Below are 22160 nucleotides of genomic sequence, written 5' to 3' on the forward strand. Positions count from 1 at the left end.
TGATCTCTCTGCCAACTCCACCACCTGGGTATGATAGATTGTCCTATCAACAAAGTGCCAAAGTTGCAAGTAGCTGCCAGCCTTAGCCCAGTTTAAATATCCCGGTCCTGCTTGTGAAACCAAGTAGTGTTTAAAAAAAGCATGGACGAGATGTTTCAGATTTCCACTCTCTCTCTCTCTTCTATACACCACAAATGAGAAGGCTACGGCTACAAAATCGCCCTAAAGCATGAATGATTCAGGAAGGCTGTTGGACAAACGGCCCCGCAGTTTCCTGGTTCAGTAGCAGCGCGGCTCTGAGGCGCTTCCCCGGCCGTTTGTCTCTCAGATCTTAAGAAGATTAAACTCTAATCTCCTTGCTTGTCGAAGAGACCATATCCGACAACCCAGCGCTCGTCCCGGCAGCGAAAAAGCGAAATAACCCACTTTAGTTCGCCTGTAGAGTAGCGGAATTAGCTCGAGCTTTGCGGGCTGCACAAGGAGGGGCGTGGCCTAGAGCGCTCGAGCGCCACTCACAGCCGCTCGGAGCTAAAGGCGTGTTTTCTCTTTACTGACAACTGGCCATATAATGGTACCGCTCGGAGTCGGGCTGAACTTTGTGACTTGGTTGCTGCTGGTAAGTTGGGAAATTTCTTCCTTTCGAGGGCTCTGCTGAGGACGTTCGCTGGTGGACTTGAAGGACGATGGCTGCACACCCCGTGGACGACGAGCCTGCATTTGGAAAGCCAAAGGTGGGTTCTGTGTGGTTTCTTCGCGGGGTGGGGGGCGCTCGACAGGAGCTGGGTCTGCAGAAGGGTTTCCATTCATTGAAACGGTTCTTTGCGAGCTGCAAACCACGTGTTAGAGACGGTGCAATACTGGCTGTGTACTTTGAAGGGGAAAGTGATGGTTTGGGACAGTCCTGGCCGTGGAGTGCCCTGCGCCCGCCTCTTTTGTAGTGTGTTCTCGTATCTGTTTTGATTCTCGTTACATTCTGTAAAGGCAGTCTTCACTATACAGTTGCCTTTTACATTTTTAGCGGAATACTTTAAAAATATATACCCATTAAGTGTAAAAGTGTCTTACACCATTTTACATGCACTGAAAGACCCAGGAAACCTAAACTTGTATTTTCTTTTTAATAAGGCTAATATTGTTCTTGCAGGCAAACAGTAAACGTGCACCATGTAAACCCTTTAAATAATGCTCAGTGACTAATAAATGGTATATCACCACATGTCTGGTTCTAATCCGGGTAACTCTTCACTAAGCATTCCCCTGACCAATCACAGGGCTTACGTCCTTTGCCCCGCCCACACACAATGGTTATAGAGTCGGAGAACCTCAGCTAGCTAAAGCTAACCAGACAGCAAACTAAGCTACCTGTCTGTAGCTGCCCTTTGGGTGTGCATTTGTTCATCCATACACAAATGTTGTTCGTCAATTTGTCCGTTTTCACATCTGTTAGTGACCTTTTTCATCCAGTTAGCATCACATTAAAGCTGGATAATGAGTTTAGCTCTGTTCGAGCAGCAGAGCAGGCTAGGAGTGGTGGGCAGAGTGCTGTCAATCAACCTGCTCATTAGTCACACCCACTCAGATCTGATCGGCGGTTTATCATATTTTTTTATCATGTTTTCATTCAGGCTTTGCTGGATCTTTAATATAACACTGACGTGTAATATTCTACAAACATTTTAATATTGTACTATGTGTTCTCTGGGACTTTACCCTGGGTTTTTACTAAAGCCTGAGTAGACTGATAAATCAAGGTGATGAGCCAGTGATATAATCTCAGTGTTCCTGAGCTTTGAAGGATGATGAAACAAGTAATCTCCTTAGTAGTGGACATGCTTGCACGTGATAAGCATCAGGGTTGTACCGGACTCTGGCTCTGGGGATTGTGGGAGCAGTTTTCTTGAAGCAGGAGAATTTTCTGAATTTTGTTTAACTGATAAGTGATTTTCATTAAATATATAACATATACAGTGATAGCTGTGTTGAATGTGTTGTATTTTTATGTATTGTAAAGGGATACATTAATGAATACATTTAGGACAGTGTGTTTCGTGTTACTAACACACCTGATCCAACTAAGCAAGTACTTAGCAAGCCCTTCCTGACTTGAAGTGGGCTTTTCTTTTTTTTTTTACCCAATTTTCTCCCCAATTTAGACGTTTCCAATTTCACCCGCTAGTGAGGACTCCCCCAATCACACGATACTACCAATGATAGGAGGGTGAAGGCTAGCACAGGCTACCTCCGAGACCTGTGAAATCAACCACGGCTTCTTTTCAAACTGCCACTCACGCAGCATCACGGGACAGCCGAACGTGCTAGGAGGAAAGCGCCAACTGCCAGATCTGTTACATCAGCTAATAGACGCCTGCGCTGACTAGTATCATGTTGAGTGATGGGGGAGAAGGGGGGTCATTCTACCCATCCAGAGAGCGAGGGCAATTGTGCTCTCTTGGACTCCTGGCTACGGATGGCTGTAGCATCACCAGAGATCGAGCTCGTGATCTCCTGCTGATAGATCCAACGCTTAGACAGTTGCACCACTCGGGAGCTGAAGTGGGCATTTCAGAGCAGAGAGTACTCCGTGACCTGTTGTTTAGGGGTTACTTTAGAAAATGGGGGATGAGATCTAGAAGGTACAGACCTTTCTGGTCTACTGGTACATTCATGAAAGCATGCATGAAGCAAGAGCTACTACGTCTATTGATCCAGAATGTTAAACATGTGTATTGACCCAGAACATTAGTGCTACCTTCATCAGAGTAGTGATGCCATGCAGCTGGATGCCGAGGACCACACATGGAGCAAGAGGACAAAAAGGGGACTGCAAGAACCACCCTTCCCCCTCCGAGAGCCTTGTCATGCCCTTTGGAGTCATTGAACTGAACTGACTCAGCATGCAGAGGGCAATGCAGCAGGCTGATACAAGGGCTTGGCTGATAAGCATTTATCTCCCTAACTGAAATGTGAGGGTGTCCATAGCCTTTGTGCTCCCCTTGATCAAATTACACTGGCCTCATCAAGATTCTGACATCAGGCAGCACGAAACCTAATCCCAACTGAGTAACGATTGTGTAATTAAAGTGATCTCATAAGCCTTAAGCTGCCAGCTTCATGGAGTCCCCCACACCTACCCCCAGGACAGTCCAATGACATGACAATGCTTTTTTCCACTCTACATGTTATTACACCAACCAGGAAAGAATTGAAGAATTGAGCAACTCTCTCACGCTTGAACATGCTTAGCGTTGTTTTGTGAAAATAAAAAGCAAATGTGCTGTTAATGGTTCAGCTCATCATTTACACAGTTCCTAGGAGGTCACTTGTGTAATAGAAACAAGTTGTTTAATGTCAGATGATTTCTGGGGTTTGCACTTTACTTCTCAAAAGAAATGTTGCCCCACAGGCTTGAATTGGAAGAACACGTGAAATTGTAAGGCTGGCCATTCAAAAGGAAACAATGAAGATGGATACTTTGGGGAGCTGGAGCTTTGCTGAAGGATGTGGAGTAACAACAACATGGGGTGTTTTTTACAGCCAGAGCTCATTATTGAGAAACGCAGGGTCATATACCCTGGGTTTCTCAATAGTGAGCTCTGGCTGTTAGGGCTGAGTGATTTGGGAAAAATCTCTAATTGCAATTTTTCTGACTAACATTGCAATTACAATTTAAACTGTGATAATTTTCTATAAATTAAGGTTCCAGCATGTTTTTTTTTGGCCAAGAATATCCACTTTTCTGACTAGTGTGCCAGAGTGCCAGTAAGTTATGGTTGTGATGTCACTATCTACAGGCAGTTCATAGCTCTGTGTTAAAATTAATTTCCCCCACTTAAAAATAAAACAGCATTTTGGTAATGCAGGCAGTAATTTAAAAATGCATCTATTTGAAAATACTCTGTACTCTATTGTACTTTATATCAAAACTGCAATTTAACAAATGATTAATAACCTTTCAGCTCTAGTATATGTCTACAATCTAATCAGCTTGATGCTTGACATCTTGTTCATGAAACAGTAGAGAAATACAAGTCTTGTAAAGTAACAGTAATGAAAGACAGGAATTACATAGTGATGATAATGATGATAACAAGAGTGCTGAAGTCAGCTGTGTTTCATTATCAAATGAAATAGAAACAGAAACCAAAGTCACAGCAAATTGATAATAAATCAGAAGAATACAATTGAAACTAACTAAAATGTTAGAGATCTTTTAGTTTTATGATGAATAAGAGATGCTATGATCCTGTATATCACTGGCTATGAGCTGTGTGATTACTAATACTCGAAATAAAATTCGTTCTACAATTTTGTTGTATTTACTTGTGTGGTTTGATATGCCAGAACAGTTGTAGTTCCTCTTCTGTGCTCATTATAGAACCTCTCTTTAATCCTTAAAATGAAATAGACTGTTTTTTCTTTTGGACTGTGATCTGTGTAAATGAGCTCTTGTATGATTGCCTGCCCTGTATTTTTCCTCATTCGCTACCCAAACATTCTCTATGACTTCACTGTGAATGCTGTGGGATAAATATGTATGTAGATATGTATGTAAATATGTTGGTTTTGTGACATCACAAAAACATTGAATTCTACATGGGCTGCTTTTGCAGCTTAATGCCCAATCATGGACTGTATGGACGAAAGTGTGAATGGTAGGTTTTGAACCTTTTCACAGTGTTTACATACTACGCTATCTCAAATAAGTGTAGAAAATAAAACTAACGCAAACAAGAAAAATGAAAAAACATATAGTAATAAAAGCTACTTTAAAAGCTGTTGTATACCCCTAAAAAAAACTATATTGAAAATCTATTATATTATGAACCCTTATAAGGTTATATGTATAAGTGTAAATGTAAGAGTAACAAATATGTTGTTTTTTTCCTACTAAAACAATTATTTCAGCACTGATCAGTCCTGATAGGGATCTCTTCCAGTTTGATAACTAGTTTGTAGGGTTGAAACATGTTTGGATAAAGTGAAAGAGGCAGTAATTGCTGATTGTGCTTAAGTGTAAAATATGTGCTGACATGCTCGAAACAGCTTTAGTGTTGGAGCCTGAAAAATGTTTTACTATGTTGGATTGTGTTCACAGTGCTGTATACAACAGGTTGCTTATATTACCCTCCAGAGAGGCAGGGATAGTGATGCAACCTAAACATGAAGCTACATTGATTTTCCATACTTCCCTGCATGAAGACAGGTTTCATCTTGAGTCCAGGGAAGACATGAGATGAATTTTAATGTACATTCCTGAGGGTCTGAGATAAACCATCAGACAATGTGTTCCTTAAAGGGTCCATAAAATGGACAACCAAAATTTTCTCTTTTTTTTGTAGTCGTTTTCATTTATGTAGCATGTAAAGTTTCAAAATGTACCATTCACTGCCCAGTCCATGCAGTCCATACATAAAAACTGAGCTGCAAAACCAACCTGTGTTGAATTAATTGTTTTTGTTATGTCACAAACACGAGCAAGTTTACTTATGACACCCTATTTAATCTACAGCAGTTTAGCTGTGCCCATTCTCACTGAAGTTATACAGAACATTTCAGCCTGGACTGTTTTTTGAGTGAGGCACAATACAGAGCAGTCATTTACACGGATCATTTACACGTATCTGTCTATTCAGCCTATGGCAGTTTAGCGCCGCCCTTGATTTTATCACCAACCGGTTATATTTAGTCTTTTAGCTTGCATATCCATATTAAACATTTTCTGATTAGCAAAACAATGGATGCTTTGGAAGTCTTCCAACCATTTACTTGCTATGGGTGGTAGAACTTTTTTCTGTTTTCTCGACACTAAGAGAACATAAGAAGGAGGACAAACAAAGTAAAGTTTATTAGAGAAGCGAGATGTATGCATGTATATGGACCACTCTACTGAATTAGTTTAAACTGCAGTCCCACAGCAAAACAAACTGTTTAAAACCAAGGCCTTAATTAAGAAAGTAATAAGCTAAATATATAAATAATCATCCTTTATAGAGTACTATCTATTGGGAATTTGTAGTAATTTGTAGTAGTTAGAACTGATTTTTGTTTCTTGAAGTAAATGTGTCCTAAAGTCTGAAAATCAGTGTCGAACATTAAGAATTTTCTCTAGCGAAACAAATATTGGCTGCAGTTAAGTAGTTTTTTTGTGTTTTAATGAAAAATATGATTTTATATGTGTACAGCTGTTGAAAGCTGCGTTTGCTAGTCATGTAGTGCTAGCATTTTTGAGCTATGCTCAAAATTTGCAAAAATTGCCACCTCCGAAACAATCATTACTTGTAATGTGGAGTGAGAAGGCAGATGCATACGATGAGATAAGCGACTTTTATTATGGGCAAATCCAGGGTCATGGTCAAAATGGTCCAGGTTCAAATAGCCGATACGGAGAGCAGGAGGGACAGACATGACAAAATTAACACAAAACCTCAAAACAAGAAACAAACACCACAAGAATACAATACAGCCCACACATCAAACACGATCAAACAAAGACCAGTAAACACAAGGGGCAAACACAGGGCTTAAATACACAAGGGCTAACGAGGGTTCACAAGACACAGGTGAAAAACAGGTGGGAACAATCAGGGGCGGAGTCAGAAAACAAGGGGGCCGGACTAGGAAGGAACCCACACAAAGAAGCACATGGAAGACTGAAACACAACATGAGCACATGGACAGGACTGGGAGGGGCCAATCGTGACATTACTGCAACATTTGGTAAAGTTTGACTAGTGTTTTAATGATTTTGTTCATGACAAAAATGAATGTTCAATGGTTTATTGTAATAAAATAAATATAATGAAGGTATAAAGTCATTCAAAGACAAATTATTTTAGTCTAATATCCAAATCACATGAAAAGTCTGAAATGGATCAAAGTTCAAAGCACATAAAGAGTTTTATACTTTATGTTCACATATAGATACAAAACTCATGAAAGCATTACTTTAAATGCACAATCTCAAATCAAAGTGTGATTATATTTGTCATACAAGCATTGAGGTTTGTAGAAATTACAGCACCAAACTTGCACCTCCTGTAGTTCATTTGTGAGTTTTATCACTAAGGAAATGTGTGTTTTGTTTTGTTTTTTTCCAGATGCTCCGATAAATGAATCCAGTCTAAATAGGACTAAAAAGGGAGAGGAACATGGTTATATAAAAATGAATTATGACTGCTTTTGCTAAATAAACTCATATGAACATCATAAATGGAGCTCAGGGGAAAAAATAAATTGCAGGAAAAATGTGGTGCATTAACATGCAGCTCTGTCCATAAATGAGATGGAAAACTGTACATGTAATGAACAGTTTTTTGTCAAAGTGCCTGAGACCATTTTGAACAAGTGATCTGATCAGCTTGTGTTTTTTGCATGACACCAACTCCAAAAGCATGTACTATCTAGAGAAACAGCAACGCCCTTGATCTAATCAGTCTTCTGAAAGCATTCATTTTGCACAGCATACATCAAAAGCACATAGTTTTCACCATCACACGTGAGATGGATGTTTTTATGCTGATTCAGAGCTGAGACAGCTGTGTTTATCTGCTGTGTATACAGCATATGTTAGTCTGATTCTTGGCTTGGTCAGCTAAACTGCCTTGACAGGTCTTGTGATATGACACAGTCTTGTGAAATGACCACAAACACATCGTGACCAAATTAATTATACATGCTGTTCATTCTTGACAAAATGTCTTGCTCCTAAAAAAATCACATCCTCTACAGGGAACAAACTTTATGTACATTTTAATGTAGAATTTCTTTTTGTTTGTTAAGTGTAAAAAATCCAAAAAGTAAAACATACAATATAAAGAAAATAAATTTGCCATAAATTCAATAGATAACAGTAATTGTGCTTTAAAATGTACAGCAGTAGGTTCTCAGAGGAGGATGTGTGCTTATTTTCATGTAGAAAATCAACAACACACAATTTCACAGGGAAGATCAAACCTTTGCGTAGCACTGTGTGCAATATTCTGTTCACAATTTAGTTTTTGTCCATTAATAAAGAAATCCTAACTACTAGTGGCTAAAAACCTTTCAAAAAGCCTGTCCTGAAGTATCCACCCTAAAAAGTTGTAGTTTCTTAAAAGTTTCTCCCACTTTCATGAGACGTAATCAGAAGCAGAGGTTCAGAATGGTCTGTTTAAAATGTATTGCATTTTGTTTCCTAACACATTGGAACTGTAACTAAAAGTATGGCACAAGTGTCCAAATACTTTTGGGACCACTGTAAATCACACAGAAGTGATTTGAGTATATTCATATTAAGGTCGCTGGTTCGATCCCCAGAGCCGACAGCACATGACTGAGGTGTCCTTGAGCAAGACACCTAACCCCCAACTGCTCCCCGTGCGCTGCGGATTAGGCTGCCCACCACTCCGGGCAAGTGTGCTCACTGCCCCCTAGTGTGTGTGTACACACTAGTGTGTATGTGGTGTTTCACTTCACGGATGGGTTAAATGGGGAGGTGAAATTTCCCCGTTGTGGGACTAATAAGGGTCACTTAATCTTAATCTAATCTTAATCCAACTAAAGAAAGTAAGGCTGATGTATTTTGCCCAAATTCTCCTCTTTCGTTGTAAACCGAATAGTCTTAACCTTGGATAGCACTTACTTAAGCAGCATCCTCAGCAATCACAAAGCTGATATGGCTTGTCCTGCCCATACAGCTTAACACAGCTAGTTCCATCATGAGTTCCCTCTGTAGCAAAAGCTAGTCTAGAAAGCATAACTGAGCCGGCATGCTTGCTCATCTTTGCTTGTGGTCTGTCTTTTTTCCATTTGTTCATAAGTTAATTTATTGATTTGTTAAAGCCACCACTCCAGCTATACCTGGATGCACATGCAGCAGTAAAGCAAATAAGAACCTTAATTTCTTTAAGACGGATGTTTTAGTGAGTGGACACAGTGGGATTCTGCAGCACAACCTGTATATGATGTATATATGATGAACCCGTCTAACTCATTTCTACCTGATTCTACTGTTTTATTTAGTTCTACTTCAGTGGCATAGCAGGCTGGGAGTCTGGGAGTGTTGAACTGAGTCAGGTGTGCTCATTAGAATATTAGGCCACGTCTAGACAGTTCTCAGGTAGGTCAGATCATATGTTTTTAAGCTGAGCTATGCTAGACGTTAAATGTAATATTGTTAGTATCATAGTTGTGAATGTACTGCTCAGCTAGTCTATAATCATTTTAGCAGTGGGGTACATCCAGTTGACAACAACAGTCAGGCTGAGTGGTTAACCAACGAGTGGAAGGAAACTTCCACACAAAGAAAAGTTTGACACATTCTCAGATAAAAAGGTAGTAAACTGTCACTGGGGCAGTAGCCCTCTTGTCACTGAAGTGGTACCCTCAAGGGTACATCTCAGGACCTTCAGTCAGGGAAACCCTGCACACCCTGTCTGGTCTCCAGACTTTTTTGTTTTATTGTTCTGTTTTAAAACTTTATGAAATGCTACAAATACATACTTTCCATCTGGGAAAAACTTGTTTACATAAGTATATCAATGTGCAAAGATGCCAGGAGTCAATGGGAAAAATATATTACTCAACAAGGTTGCATTAATGGAACAAACACTTTTTAAGCAAATCTGACAGATAACTGACTCTACACTGTTATAAATAAAGGTTCTGTGCTGGTACATTTTTCGATCATCAAGATACAAACAATGTAAATGTTCCCTCAAAGGTACAGCAGTGGTTTTAAGGTCCAACTGTGCACCTTAAATAAGGATTACGGTACAATTATGTGACTAAAGGTACCGAGATCTACTAAAGGTACCACCCCGGTAACAAAATGGGTATTGCCCCACTTACAGTTTAGCACCTTTTTTATCACTCACACACATGTATTTGTTAACTAATGGCGCAGAGAGAAAACTGATCAAAACCAACAGCAGACTGATGTAAGTTTTCTGAGTGTAACAGTGGTTAATGTAATTCATACTGTTCCCTATTGCCTAGCCCTAAGTGACATCATTGAACTGAAATGATAAACATCACCCCTGATGTGCTTACTAATTGAATTAAGTTAATCCTTTTCTTCTGAAAAACATTACCTCATGCTTGCAGTGTTTGGAGAAACCACTCAGGCTGTTGAACCTTCAGTGCCCCACCGGCATTAATAAAGTACACATCAGAGAATTTCAAGAATTGATGTGAACTCTTTCCTTCAAGGTTTATCTGAGGTCCTTAGATCATCAGTGCTCATCATGTAGGTTTCACTTGTGCACTTAATCTCTTGTTGGTGGACATCAGGCTAGCTTATCAATATTTGATGCATGTGTAGAAGAGCCTGTGTGGGCTGTAAGCATGCTGCTGACTGTATACTGTGAGGCAGGGAGCAGATTGTGTGTAAACAGCCTTACTCGGCCTGTGTAGAGGCCCTGTGGTGTGGCTAATGTTTGCTTTCAGCTTGTTCTCCACAGCCATTGCTCATCCTTAATCTCTTTGTGCCCTTTAAAAATGCATATTGTGCATTTTTCTTGTATTTTATGTATTTTCCATTTAAGTTCACTAATTACATTGTGTGGTTTTATGTAAATCCTAATTCCACTTTCCAGCATCTGTTTAGGCTTTAGAATTAAACAGGCTGTTTTGGTATTGTGTTTTAGGACTGTTACACACAAATTACCTCTGTTCTGCTCGATATTGTACTTCGTTTGAAAAGCTGTCCAGTAGGAAAGAGACTGATAAGCTTTTACGGAAATCCTCAGGGACATTGGAAAGAATGCGTGCTTTCCATGTCTGGATCCTTTGTAAGGTTGCTCTATATGCCAAGTATAGGCTAGTGGGGTATAAAGCCCCCAAGTGTTGGTGGAACAGTAAGCTCCATCCTATACCTTTAGAAAGAGTTGGAGTAATATTTGTGATCCAGAACTAACTACCAAACATCAGTACCTGACCGCACTCTTGTGAATGAATGCAATCAAATCCTCACAGCAATGTTCCAGCACCTAGTGTAAAGCCTTGAGGTAAAGCCTAGTGTAAAGAGTAGAGGTTACTGCAGCAAAGGGGGATAAACATATCATTGGATTTGGAAGTGTCTACAAACTTTTGGACAAATAGTGTGCATATATTATGTGTGTTTGTTTCCTGACAGCCAGGAACAGCACAACGTTTAATTATTTGCTCCACTCCATTTACACTGTCTACAGAGTAATTGGAGTGGAGATAAGATCTTCCTGTTGCACTAAAGTCTAGTGCCCTCTACACATATTGGCATCCCAGTTAAACATGAACAAACCAAGCTGAGCAGGTAATTCTTTATTGCTTATTCTTTTGATCTTCCAAACAAAAATTTACCCTTTACATTAAATACAATTATTGAACGAAAATCTAAATCTTATTATGAAATAAATATAGAACTAGGCCATCAGTTCAGGTCATAAATGTCAAAAATATATGATAACTCTAATTTCTGCTACTCCCCTTATGGTATTCTAGTAGTTTTTTTGGTGCAAAGCTAACAGCAATTCACATGAACATTTTTTTGGCCAGTCTAGATTAAACACGGTCATTTGAAGCTTGTGAAAGTCATTTTCTGTTTTATTTTAACATTATAACAGACGTATTAACCTATAGAGCTTCCACTGTTTTCCATTTCTAACAAACTAACTAACTGACTGAAACACTTGGGTCAGTCTACCACTCATATTTGCTGTCAGTGACATATCTAGGATTTCCAGAAGGCCTAGAGTCACTTTTAATTCCTGTGACATTGGTCCCACCCACTGGAAATTAAGCAGGATTGTTTGATCCCACAGTCAGTTCTTGATTATGTTAGTGGCTAATCTGACATATTAGGCCTACAGTTCATCTCCTGAAAGCCTAACCAATGGGAGACTTAGCTTGACTGTATCTACTCAGATACCACAGAGAAAAATAAAGCCTAATTAGATCATTCTCTCAAGGCTTAAAAGGCCCTGAGGGTTTCCCACTGTTCATCGTGAGTGGGTAAGCTGTACTATTGTAGGCTTAAAAAGTGGTCATATGTGACATTATAGCCATGATGAATTTAAAATATGCTGTTTTTGCAGCTTAGTTTCCATATATGGAGCAGAGTAAACAGTACATTTTAAACCTGCACAGTATTTACATATTACGTTAAAATTTTATTTTAAAATAAGCAGGATGGGCTGTGATATGACCCCTATAAACTTGCTCTTCCTTCTCTGGGAACGTTTCTAATCATGAAGGTCTTTTAAAACGAGAGCAGATTTTGACTAGATTGCAGTTTATACCCCAGAGGGAATGGAATCACTTATAGAAGGGAAGTTGATGCCAGGTCACGAGTCTTTAAAAGGAAGTCTATAATGTACCATAAGACCTTTACTTGCCTAACTTGCATTGTTTTTACATCTGCATAAACAGTAGAGTGAGGTATCATTCACCTTTATGCGTGCATTCATGTCCCTGTGGTTTTATGTAGTTATTTTATGGATACGTGCAGTGCTGTTCAGCTTCAGTGGTGAAGATGTAGCATGTCTGAATGAGCACAGCAGAGCATCTCCGCCCTTCTGCACCCCACTGGCATTCATGGCATTTTCAGCACCCTGGGTTGCACCCAGTTTTGCATTCTTCATTCCACATGCGCAAGAAAGCCATGCAAGAAGACGCAGTGCCTGGCATCATCGTTCACACAGCTGTGCATGTCTATGGGTCAAATTTGGCCCTTAAGGGTCAGATGATAAGATCTTCCTGCCTTGTCTTCACCTACAGAACCCACATCATTATAAATCACATTACAGTTATATTTGTTTTAACCTGCAGGTCGAGCTACATGTGCATCTTGATGGCGCCATCCGGATAGAAACCATCATGGATGTAGCCAAGTAAGTAGCAATACTCCTGTTATTACAACTGTTTCTCATCTGCAAAGAACGCTTCATTTCCACTTTATTACAAAAAATAATAAACACGTTGAACAAGAACAGGTTAAACTAGATCATTTGAATGACAGATGGCAACAATCTAGATCAGGAATTCATTCTGGGTCACAACTCTGCAAAGTTCACCATTCTGTGACATTAAATCAGTCTGATTTGACTCATTAACGGAAAAGGCCTTCATGTGCTCTGATGTTATGTAATGTTATGTTGTGTAAATGAAATGTTAATGTATGCTAACATTAAGTTAAGTGATACTTTTTTAATCCCACAAACAGGGAAATTCCACCTCCGCATTTAACCCATCCGTGAAGTGAAACACCACATACACATTAGTGAATACACACACACTAGGGGGCAGTGAGCGCACTTGCCCAGAGCGGTGGGCAGCGCTATCCACGGCACCCGGGGAGCAGTTGGGGGTTAGGTGTCTTGCTCAAGGACACCTCAGTCATGGACTGTTGGTCTCAGGGCCAGTTCCCTAACCTCCAGTCCACGACTGCCCCCACAACACGATTAGAAGTCACTTCAAGTTTATTTCTTGCTATCGCATGTGACAAGAAAATGTAAAAAACCTGCTATGTCTACTGTACATGTGGCTGTTTCTTTAAAAAAATCCCAGAAACATTTTATACTTATTTTATCAACTTTAAAACCTATAACCATGGTTTCTAAGTTTCTTTTTTTGTGCCCCTACTGAGCAAAGATTGCATCTATGTTTTATTTCAAACTTACTCTACTCTAAGTTTGGTTTGACCCTTTTTAAAAAAAAAAAAAAAAACATCATTCAAATGTTTAGAATTGATGTTTTAGCTCATATGAAACAAAATTTGGTAATGTTACATGTCACTGTTGTCGGAAGAAAACCTCGCATCTCCAAAACGGGAACTTTAATAACTTTACTTTTAATGCAAGTCTATGGAACCAGACTTCTGTCAAAAAAATTTTTATTCCAACAGTAGCGATAAGCATTCTAATATGATGCTAGTGTTTTATAACAACAGCTTTCAAATCATTTGTAAGTGGTGAAAAAGTTCAGAAGTGTTAAGAAAGCCTTATAACATTTAACTTTATTGTAACTTAGTTCTCAATACTAAGCCTGTGAAAAGTGGTGACACTGAAGGGGAATGCCAATGATTCTGCAAAACCTGTACATAATTCACTCGTTTAGATGAAACAGTCATGGTGTTTTGATATGAAATGGTACATTGTGGAGAAGCTTACTGACTTAGATTTCTTTGGTGATAAGAGCCTGGGATAATATAGCCACTTTATTTACTATTCAAAACAACTCGTAAAGCTACAAAAGCTTTTCTGAAAACTATTGCAAAACAATGTCTCTGACATTGGCAGCATATTTAGAAGTATTTTGTGTATGTACATCCTGTGAGGGAGCTTTTAGGAACATTAAGCTCTTCACACATCTCGTTCCTATCACCACCACTGTGAACAATTCTGATTCGGTAAGTTTCTCCAGAATGAAGCATTTCAAATACCATCTAGTGTCTCTTTCAGTGCATACTCAGTAAAAGTTATTATTGAATAAAATAGCAGTTGTTAATGTGTTAACAAGCAATTCCAAAGTTTTGAACAGAAGTGTATATGATGTTAGCAGATTGTATAACCATTGGGGTGAGTGAGAGGGTACAATTGCTTTAATCTTCCCCTGGCTGTGTTTCAGGAGGCGAGGTATACCCCTTCCCGCCGCCACGGTGTCCGAGATGACCCAGCTGTGCACGTTATGTGAACCGTCAACACTCACCAATTTCCTGGACAAGTTCAATGAATTCATGCATGTCATTGCGTAAGTTTTACCACACAGTGAGAAGAAACAAAAGTTTCTTGGTTCCAAATAAAGCTAAACTTGGATGCTAAGTGCAGTGCGTGCACTCTAAGCTGCTTTATAATGACAATGGAGTATTTACAGTGAAGCTTGGCATGTGGCTGGAGAATGTGATGTAATGTTGAGTCTTTATTACTGTTACTGCAGTCATTTGGGTAGAAGAAGGAAGAACAGGGATAAAAATAAGTGGGGTATAATAAACTACCTATAAACTAAAATAAAGGAAGATAAATAGTATTGTTTTAATTGGTCACTATAAAAAGAGATTAATGTGAGGGGTGCAATATCTGGGCCAAGATGTGGTTTCTGCAGCATCTATCTGTCAATAGCATATCTGTGAGATAAAACCTTAGGCTAGCTTTATGATGTGAAACTTGCATGACACTAAAACCTCAAACTTGGCATAATGTAGACCATCATTTGGTGCATCATTTGGTACCTTGAAACTCAGTCGCAACAGTTGCAAGCATTCTTCTTCTGGAAGAATTTCTGTAATAAGTTTCATGAAACTCATTAACATGATCACACCAAATTACATACTTTCAAACAACTGATTTCACTGGATCATTAGATAAGAAAACAAAGAAATATAATAAAAGTTCACTGGGCGGCTGAAAAGGAGACCCCCAACAATACAGTGCATTAAAAATATGAACTGTTATCTTGGTGGTCTATTGAAGTAATTGAATTTTGTTGCATACAGCTCCAGTTTTTTTATTTGCTTCATGTAACAGTCGAGTTGCATGGACATTGCATGGACATATGTTGCAGATTATGCAATTCGTTGCAGTAAAGGTGGAAAGGAGAAACTTTAATGCAGCCTTAGTTGCTTGAAACATGGAATTAAATTGGACTTGAGTTGCATAATGTAGAATGTCATTTGATGCTTTGAAACTCTGTTGCAGTGGAAACCAAGCCTCTCATCTTCGTGGGGCAAGTTTCGTGAAACAGCCAATGAAAAAACTGCATCATGTTAAATGACCTAATTTTAAGCGATTGATTTCACCTTCATTTTGTCAGTAATCTCAGTCATGGCAACAAACGTGTGTTTCTCAAAGTTAAAGTTTCTAAAAACTGTTTAAATGGCTATTGTTCCAGCTTTATTCCTCTTTAGCCTGCTGTTGTCATGATCGACATACATTATTTTCTCCTCTCTTGACGCTCCTTAATTTTACACAGAAAACAGATTCTTTTGGGATGCAAAGGATAAAAAGTATTACAGAAGAGAAGACCGAGATGTGCTTGTTACTGAACTTGCTTCTTGGACAAGTAACTGTAATAGTTCCTTAAACATTAATTTTCAAAGGCTTAACATAAACAGAACAAAATAATATGAAAAAAAATATATATTAAAAACTCTAGACAGAAAAATAGAAAGATACATAAAAAATGCAAAATCCTGAAAAATCCTAAATATAATTCTGAACATGGCTTTATACAGCGAGAACAATACAATGTATGAAAAATACAAGCTGCTAAATATGTTGCATGCAACTTTTTTTGTTTACTTGCTTTGTGTTGTTGTCTGTTTGCTCAGAAACTATGCATTAAAGTTCCACTGTATAAAGCCAGCCTTAAGCTTCTTTTACGTTGTGTGCACTGCACTCGCTGCTCATGTCTGAAAAGTGAAAATTAAACATTGATTAGAAAGTCTAACAAAAGAAAGGAAGCAAACGTTTCCATTTTTGAAAGGCAGTGTATTCTCTAACATCTCCCACACAGTCCTGAGTCAAAATGCTGTTAAAATTCAGTTCACGTTTGCCAGGACGCCACGCCTTCATCGTGTGTCTCCATGGCGATGGCCATAAAAGGCTGCACAGCTCAAGCAGAGTCAGTTTACCGGTTATCCATAATGCTGCACATTTTTCTCTACGTAGCCGATTCAAATAATGAAGTGTTTTCTAGCCAAGGCCATGCTGCTTCAGCAACAAGAGCCTATAAATGGGCTTTTATGTAGTGGGAAAATGCACGGGGGCAGCTGACATTGGGTAATTCTGAATGAAGCGTTTTGCCAGTGGAACCTTGAAAAGCCGCAACAGTGTGGGGGAACTCGATGGCCGCAATTGGTCCGCGCTGGACTTTCTTTTGTTTTGGCCCCGGAGCCAGTCTCCCTGTATGTCATGTGGTGTGAACTGGCCACTGACATTGTTTCCACAGCCTGTACTTTCAGCTGGTGTTTTTTAAATGTGGTAGGCTTCGGGAAAAGAAGTCAAAGGGGGAAGTAATATAAGCGAGCTGACAGGAAATGTCATGTGGTCACAGATTCACTACCTTCTTTGGAAAATGGTGCTCCTGTGATTTCATAACGCAGATCTAGGCTCGGGATTGCTTCTAAAAGAAACCCTATGCATGACCCAAAATGATAAAAAAAAAATCCCTCCTTTAATACTGAGAATCATAATTTTGGAATTTCACATTAATTCTTCAAATCGTTTTTAAAACTTTGGGTTCCATATCTTTGTATCACTACACTGCAGTTTACGGTTGTAAACACTTGTCACACTGCATGTGAAATTCCAATAGACAACCCCAAATTCCAAAAATAAGATTCCAAATTCCAAAGAGACATCAGATTCCAAAAAAGATCCCAAATTTCAAAGAGACAACCCCAGATTCCAAAAAAAGATCTCAAATTCCAAAGAGACAACCCCAGATTTCAAGAAAAGGTCCCAAATTTCAAAACACAATAACAACACAAAAAAAAGTTCCAAAATTCCCAAGCATAACCCCAAATTCCAAAACAAAAAAACAATTCCAAATTCCAGTGAAGGGAATGATCCTTCTGTTTGGCCTGAAAGTTTTGTTTGTTTACATGAATGTTCTGTTTCTTCGATAAACATGAGTCTAATTTAGTATAAGCATAGTGTCTATATAGAAATAGTTGATATGAGAAATGATATTGCTCTAATTACTGGCTTGCAATTTGTTTAGCTCAAAGTTTTCAATAATAATGGGATAATTAAGCAAAGTATTGTTAATGTCTTAGAAATAGTCTAAGCACCAACATCACTATGTCTCTGAAGTGCTGCTGTCAGTTGACATTTGCTCAAAGAAGTTAAGACTTAAGTATCATTTGCTTTCTTAGAAGTTGTGTGGCAGTGGAGATTGTTTAGACTAGCTCAGGCTCAGGGCCAGCTCAATGCAGGTCAGCAGGAGTGTCCTGCCCATTACTCAGTGCCAGTAATAGCTCTGGCCAGCGCAACCCTTCAATCAGATTAGCCCCATTCACTGAAACACCAGGCCTTGGCCAGCGGCTCAGAACAAGGCCCAGCAGAGAAGCCAGTCTTCATCCAGCCATGCTAACCTAGATATGGAACATGATTCAAAGCATGAAACTGTCTTGGATTTTGAAATAGGGCTACATGTCATCGTTGTGTGTTTAAACTCACTGCAAATATTGTACTACTCTTAGTTCTTTGTTAAGTTTTGAGTGGAAACAAAAGGGTTAAATTATTAAAACACCCAATAGAAAAATATTTCAATCCTGGATTTTTTGTTGGTAGATATAGCCAAGCTAGCCCTCTCCTTGATCCCATTGCAACAGATTAACTACCAACAAAATTCAAAGTGATGGAGGAATCAACTAACCATGTTTTGATTTAAAATGGGTGGAGCAAAAGTTGAGAGAGAAACCTCACCCTCAGCCTTCTCAGAGTTCTAGATGCATCGCTCACTGTGAATTCAAGCCATAGCCTAACCAGGTTTTAGTAAGTTTTTCGAAAGAAAAATAGCTGCAGCAGCTAGATGCCAGAACTCATTACTCATTGTAAAACTGCTACAAGGTACAAGGTACAAACTTTTATAAGCTTCAAATAAAACATGGAGTGTCTTTCACAAGCTTCAAATGTCTGTATTTAACATCTAGAAAATGTTCATGCCAATCACCATTAGCTAACATACTACTAGAATCCCATGGAGTGCTTTTTCCCCTTGTTTCTGATTGAATTTTTACATTCTTGGTCCAGACTGAAGGCCTAGCACTAATACTCACAGTTCACCACTGAGACAGGCCCATATTCGCACTAATGATTAACATACCATATGTTGTGCAGCCCTAATTTGAACTGTTTTAGTTCTTCCTTGTGATAACACCTGCTTGTGTTTGCATTATTCCATGCATGGTTGCATTTTACACTATATTTATTTCTCTTTGTCTTATGTTTAATATCTGCTTTATGTTGTGGCTCCAGAGGGGACAGGGAGGCCATTAAGAGAATAGCCTATGAGTTTGTGGAGACCAAAGCCAAAGAAGGAGTGGTGTACGTGGAGGTGAGGTACAGCCCCCACTTTCTGGCCAACAGCAACGTGGAGCCGATACCATGGAACCATAAAGAGTGAGGAATCCCTGCTTTATTAGTTATAAATAGTTATTAATTAGTTATAAATTAGTTATTGCCATAGTTTAAAAAGAAACGAATAAGAACTGTTACCAGTGCCGGTCCACCCAGTAGTATTTCTTCCTAAGAACAACTAGGGTTTAAATTTGAAACTATCACAAGCAGTGCTACTGTTTATGTAAACATGTATCAGTGACTGTACTAGTTGGCTATTTAATTCCACTTCTTGCAATCGTAATCGCTTATGTTTATCTGAATTGTTAAAATTGTTTTTTTTATATATATATATATATATATATATATATATATATATATATATATATATATATATATATATATATATATGATTATCAGTGGGTTTTGTACTACCTTTATGTATGCCTTCCTTCAGTGTTAGCTTTAGCTTGAGTTTTCAATTGGAGTTTCATTTGAATTTCTAGGCCTACCTGAGTAGAGGCAGTAAAGCTGTTTTTGACCTTGTCATTTGGCTGTCTCTCCAGAGGTGACGTGACACCAGATGACGTGGTGAATCTTGTGAACCAGGGGCTAAAGGAGGGTGAGAAGGACTTCAAGACCAAAGCCAGGTCCATTCTCTGCTGCATACGCCACATGCCAAGTAATGTAATCCTCTCTCTCTCTCTCCCCCTCTCTCTCTCTTTCTCATCCACTGTACGTGTACACCGTGTCCTGGTCTCTGTAAGAGGGTAGGGAAGCCATTCCTTGTTGTCAGACTTTGAGTTAAGCGCCATTAATCCACCGCTGGTCCCTGTGAGGAATCTCTCTCCTCACTCGTAATTGCCTGGCTGTTGGAGATCAGCATGCATTCTATGTCATAAGGTCTCTTGATTTATTTTTGCTGTTATCTGAGGTGTGGTATGTGTGTTGGGGAGGTGCATAGGAAATTTTAGGGGGCTTGCTCAGTGTGCTCTCTAGTTCCCCTCCCAGATCCACTCACTGATAAGACACGTGCACTGACACAAAACACTAAAGATTCAATTTAGACTGTATATGTTTCCTTTTGTAACACTGGTTAAATTTTTGATAAACCACAAGAAGCCATGCTTTACAGTGATGGTTAACCTAATGCTGTAGTACTTGATTTTTATTGTCTTGGACTAGATCATGTTTGTACTTTTACTCAGACATCAGTCTTGCCAAAATTCCTCTCTGTTCCTGGACAAGTCCAACTACCACACCGACCACAGCATTGGTTTATGCGAATGGTAAACACAGCTGAGCTGCGGTGCCATAATTTAATGTAAATGTAAATGGTTTTGAATACAGTCTTATCACTTTAACAATTTGAGGTGATAAACGCTGAGAAAGTTTAGACTGTAGAGCCTAAACATTTACACATTCTCAAACCCCAAGCCTCAAGCACCCCAAATTTGATTCTCTGGTCAAAATACTTGATTTCTAAGTAAAAATGACTGTTTATGTACTGAATCTAATAGTACATTGGGAAAAAATAAACATAAAATGTGGCCTGTGCAAACTCAGTAAATAAATGTTGCAACACTTAAAACAGCCCATTAAATTAATTGACGTAATTAGAATCAGACAGGCTATTAGAATGAATCACATTTTCATGATATTAATGTGAGAATGCCTCATAAACTGAACAACATTAACTTCCCATATTGGTAACACCCATGGAAAAATTAGGGCTCCCTTACGTCTGAAATCCCAGTTTAGCCCAGCTTCAAACCAGTTTGTTGCATCTGTTGGTGTTTCATTTAGCCAGTTAGACTTTGTATTGGTTGGATTCACATGGAGCGGGCCCTGGATATATTCATTTAGAGCGTGTGTTGAATGCCAAAAAACTTTAAATCAGTAGCACATTTGGGGACAGGTATGTTATTATGATTTGAATTTGATGGAATTATTTTTGTTTATACAGTCTTGTTTCGCAGAAAGAAATTCCTTTACATCTTTCCAGTAATTTTGTACTTCCAGAAGTCCTTTCAAAGATTTTTTGGGTTTCACTCTGGACCTCGTCTTGATCTCAGCCCACTTTAGTCATGGTCTTTTTTTTGTGTTCAAGAAAAGATGCTGAATGTACTGAACAGAAATCTCAGAATGCTTGGCTTTGTTAGATTCTTCACATATGAAATAAATGCAACAACAGCACTGAGAAATTGTGTTGTTCAAGGAAAAGAGTAGATAAAACAGCGGAAATGTTAGTAAAGAATTATTTTAAAAATAGCTTAGAACATTAGACGCGCATCTAGCCCACCTGGTGTGAACTGAATGGAAGTGTATCTGTTCTGTCAGAGCAGATAAAAACGCTTAGTATACAGTAGTATACATTGTATTGGTACTGCACAAATGGAGCACAAACACACCTTGTTTGCATTAAGCTACATGTTTTGCTGCATGTTCTCACTCTTCAGACTGAATTGACATCCTGGTGTCATCATTTTCATGTGGTTGCAACAGTGAAAGTGGCATATTTCCCTTAATGTTTTCCTGAGAACAAATTTAGTCATGAAGTAAATGTCATGTACATTGCATAAATAGATTAGATAGACATCTCAATATAGTTGATGTAGGGGGATGATGGGAACTGAAGACTTGTGTTCTTTAAAATAGTGTACTTATCCACTACTGTTGATATATGATCTATAAACCGAAAGAGAAGGGAAAAGGTTTTGTGTATGTTAAAATAATATGACAAACAAGAAAAATCCTCCTACTAGTAGGCCAACATTGTGGCTGTGTGATGTGATATGACTGCAGTGGACTATTTTCATGGAAAGTCCTATGGAAAATAAGGCAGTCAGAAATGTTTTTCTCTTGTATATTGTAATGCTGTATATATATACAGTGTGTACCATTATCCTAATACAACATATTTTAATAATATTGGACATATTGAGGCTTATGTGTCTTCACAGTCACCTTTGAGAGCAATTTCTGTTTATCTGTACATATACATACATAAAAATACAAAAATACATATAAATACATACAGTATTTAAAACGTCTGACACAATGTCTGGTAAAAGAATATTCATCCAAAATTCATGTCAAATTTTAAGTAAAGTCCTGTGGCAACCTTTCTGTCTGATATGAGTCATC

The 22160-nt window shown here is 38.7% G+C and overlaps 1 protein-coding gene across 1 annotated transcript in view; it reads left to right on the top strand.

The window, feature by feature from the left end:
- Positions 1–294: 294 nt before the first annotated feature.
- The window catches only part of ada (adenosine deaminase), a 42101-nt gene continuing 20235 nt past the window's right edge, over positions 295–22160 (top strand). Inside the window, exons 1-5 of the mRNA XM_017694312.2 lie at positions 295–731; positions 12784–12845; positions 14581–14703; positions 18933–19076; positions 19580–19695. Coding sequence (XP_017549801.1) covers positions 684–731; positions 12784–12845; positions 14581–14703; positions 18933–19076; positions 19580–19695 — 493 coding nt within the window. The 5' untranslated portion in view covers positions 295–683. The remainder of the gene's footprint in view (positions 732–12783; positions 12846–14580; positions 14704–18932; positions 19077–19579; positions 19696–22160) is intronic.

Source organism: Pygocentrus nattereri, chromosome 9 (genome assembly GCF_015220715.1).
Source record: "Pygocentrus nattereri isolate fPygNat1 chromosome 9, fPygNat1.pri, whole genome shotgun sequence".
Lineage (NCBI taxonomy): Eukaryota > Metazoa > Chordata > Actinopteri > Characiformes > Serrasalmidae > Pygocentrus > Pygocentrus nattereri.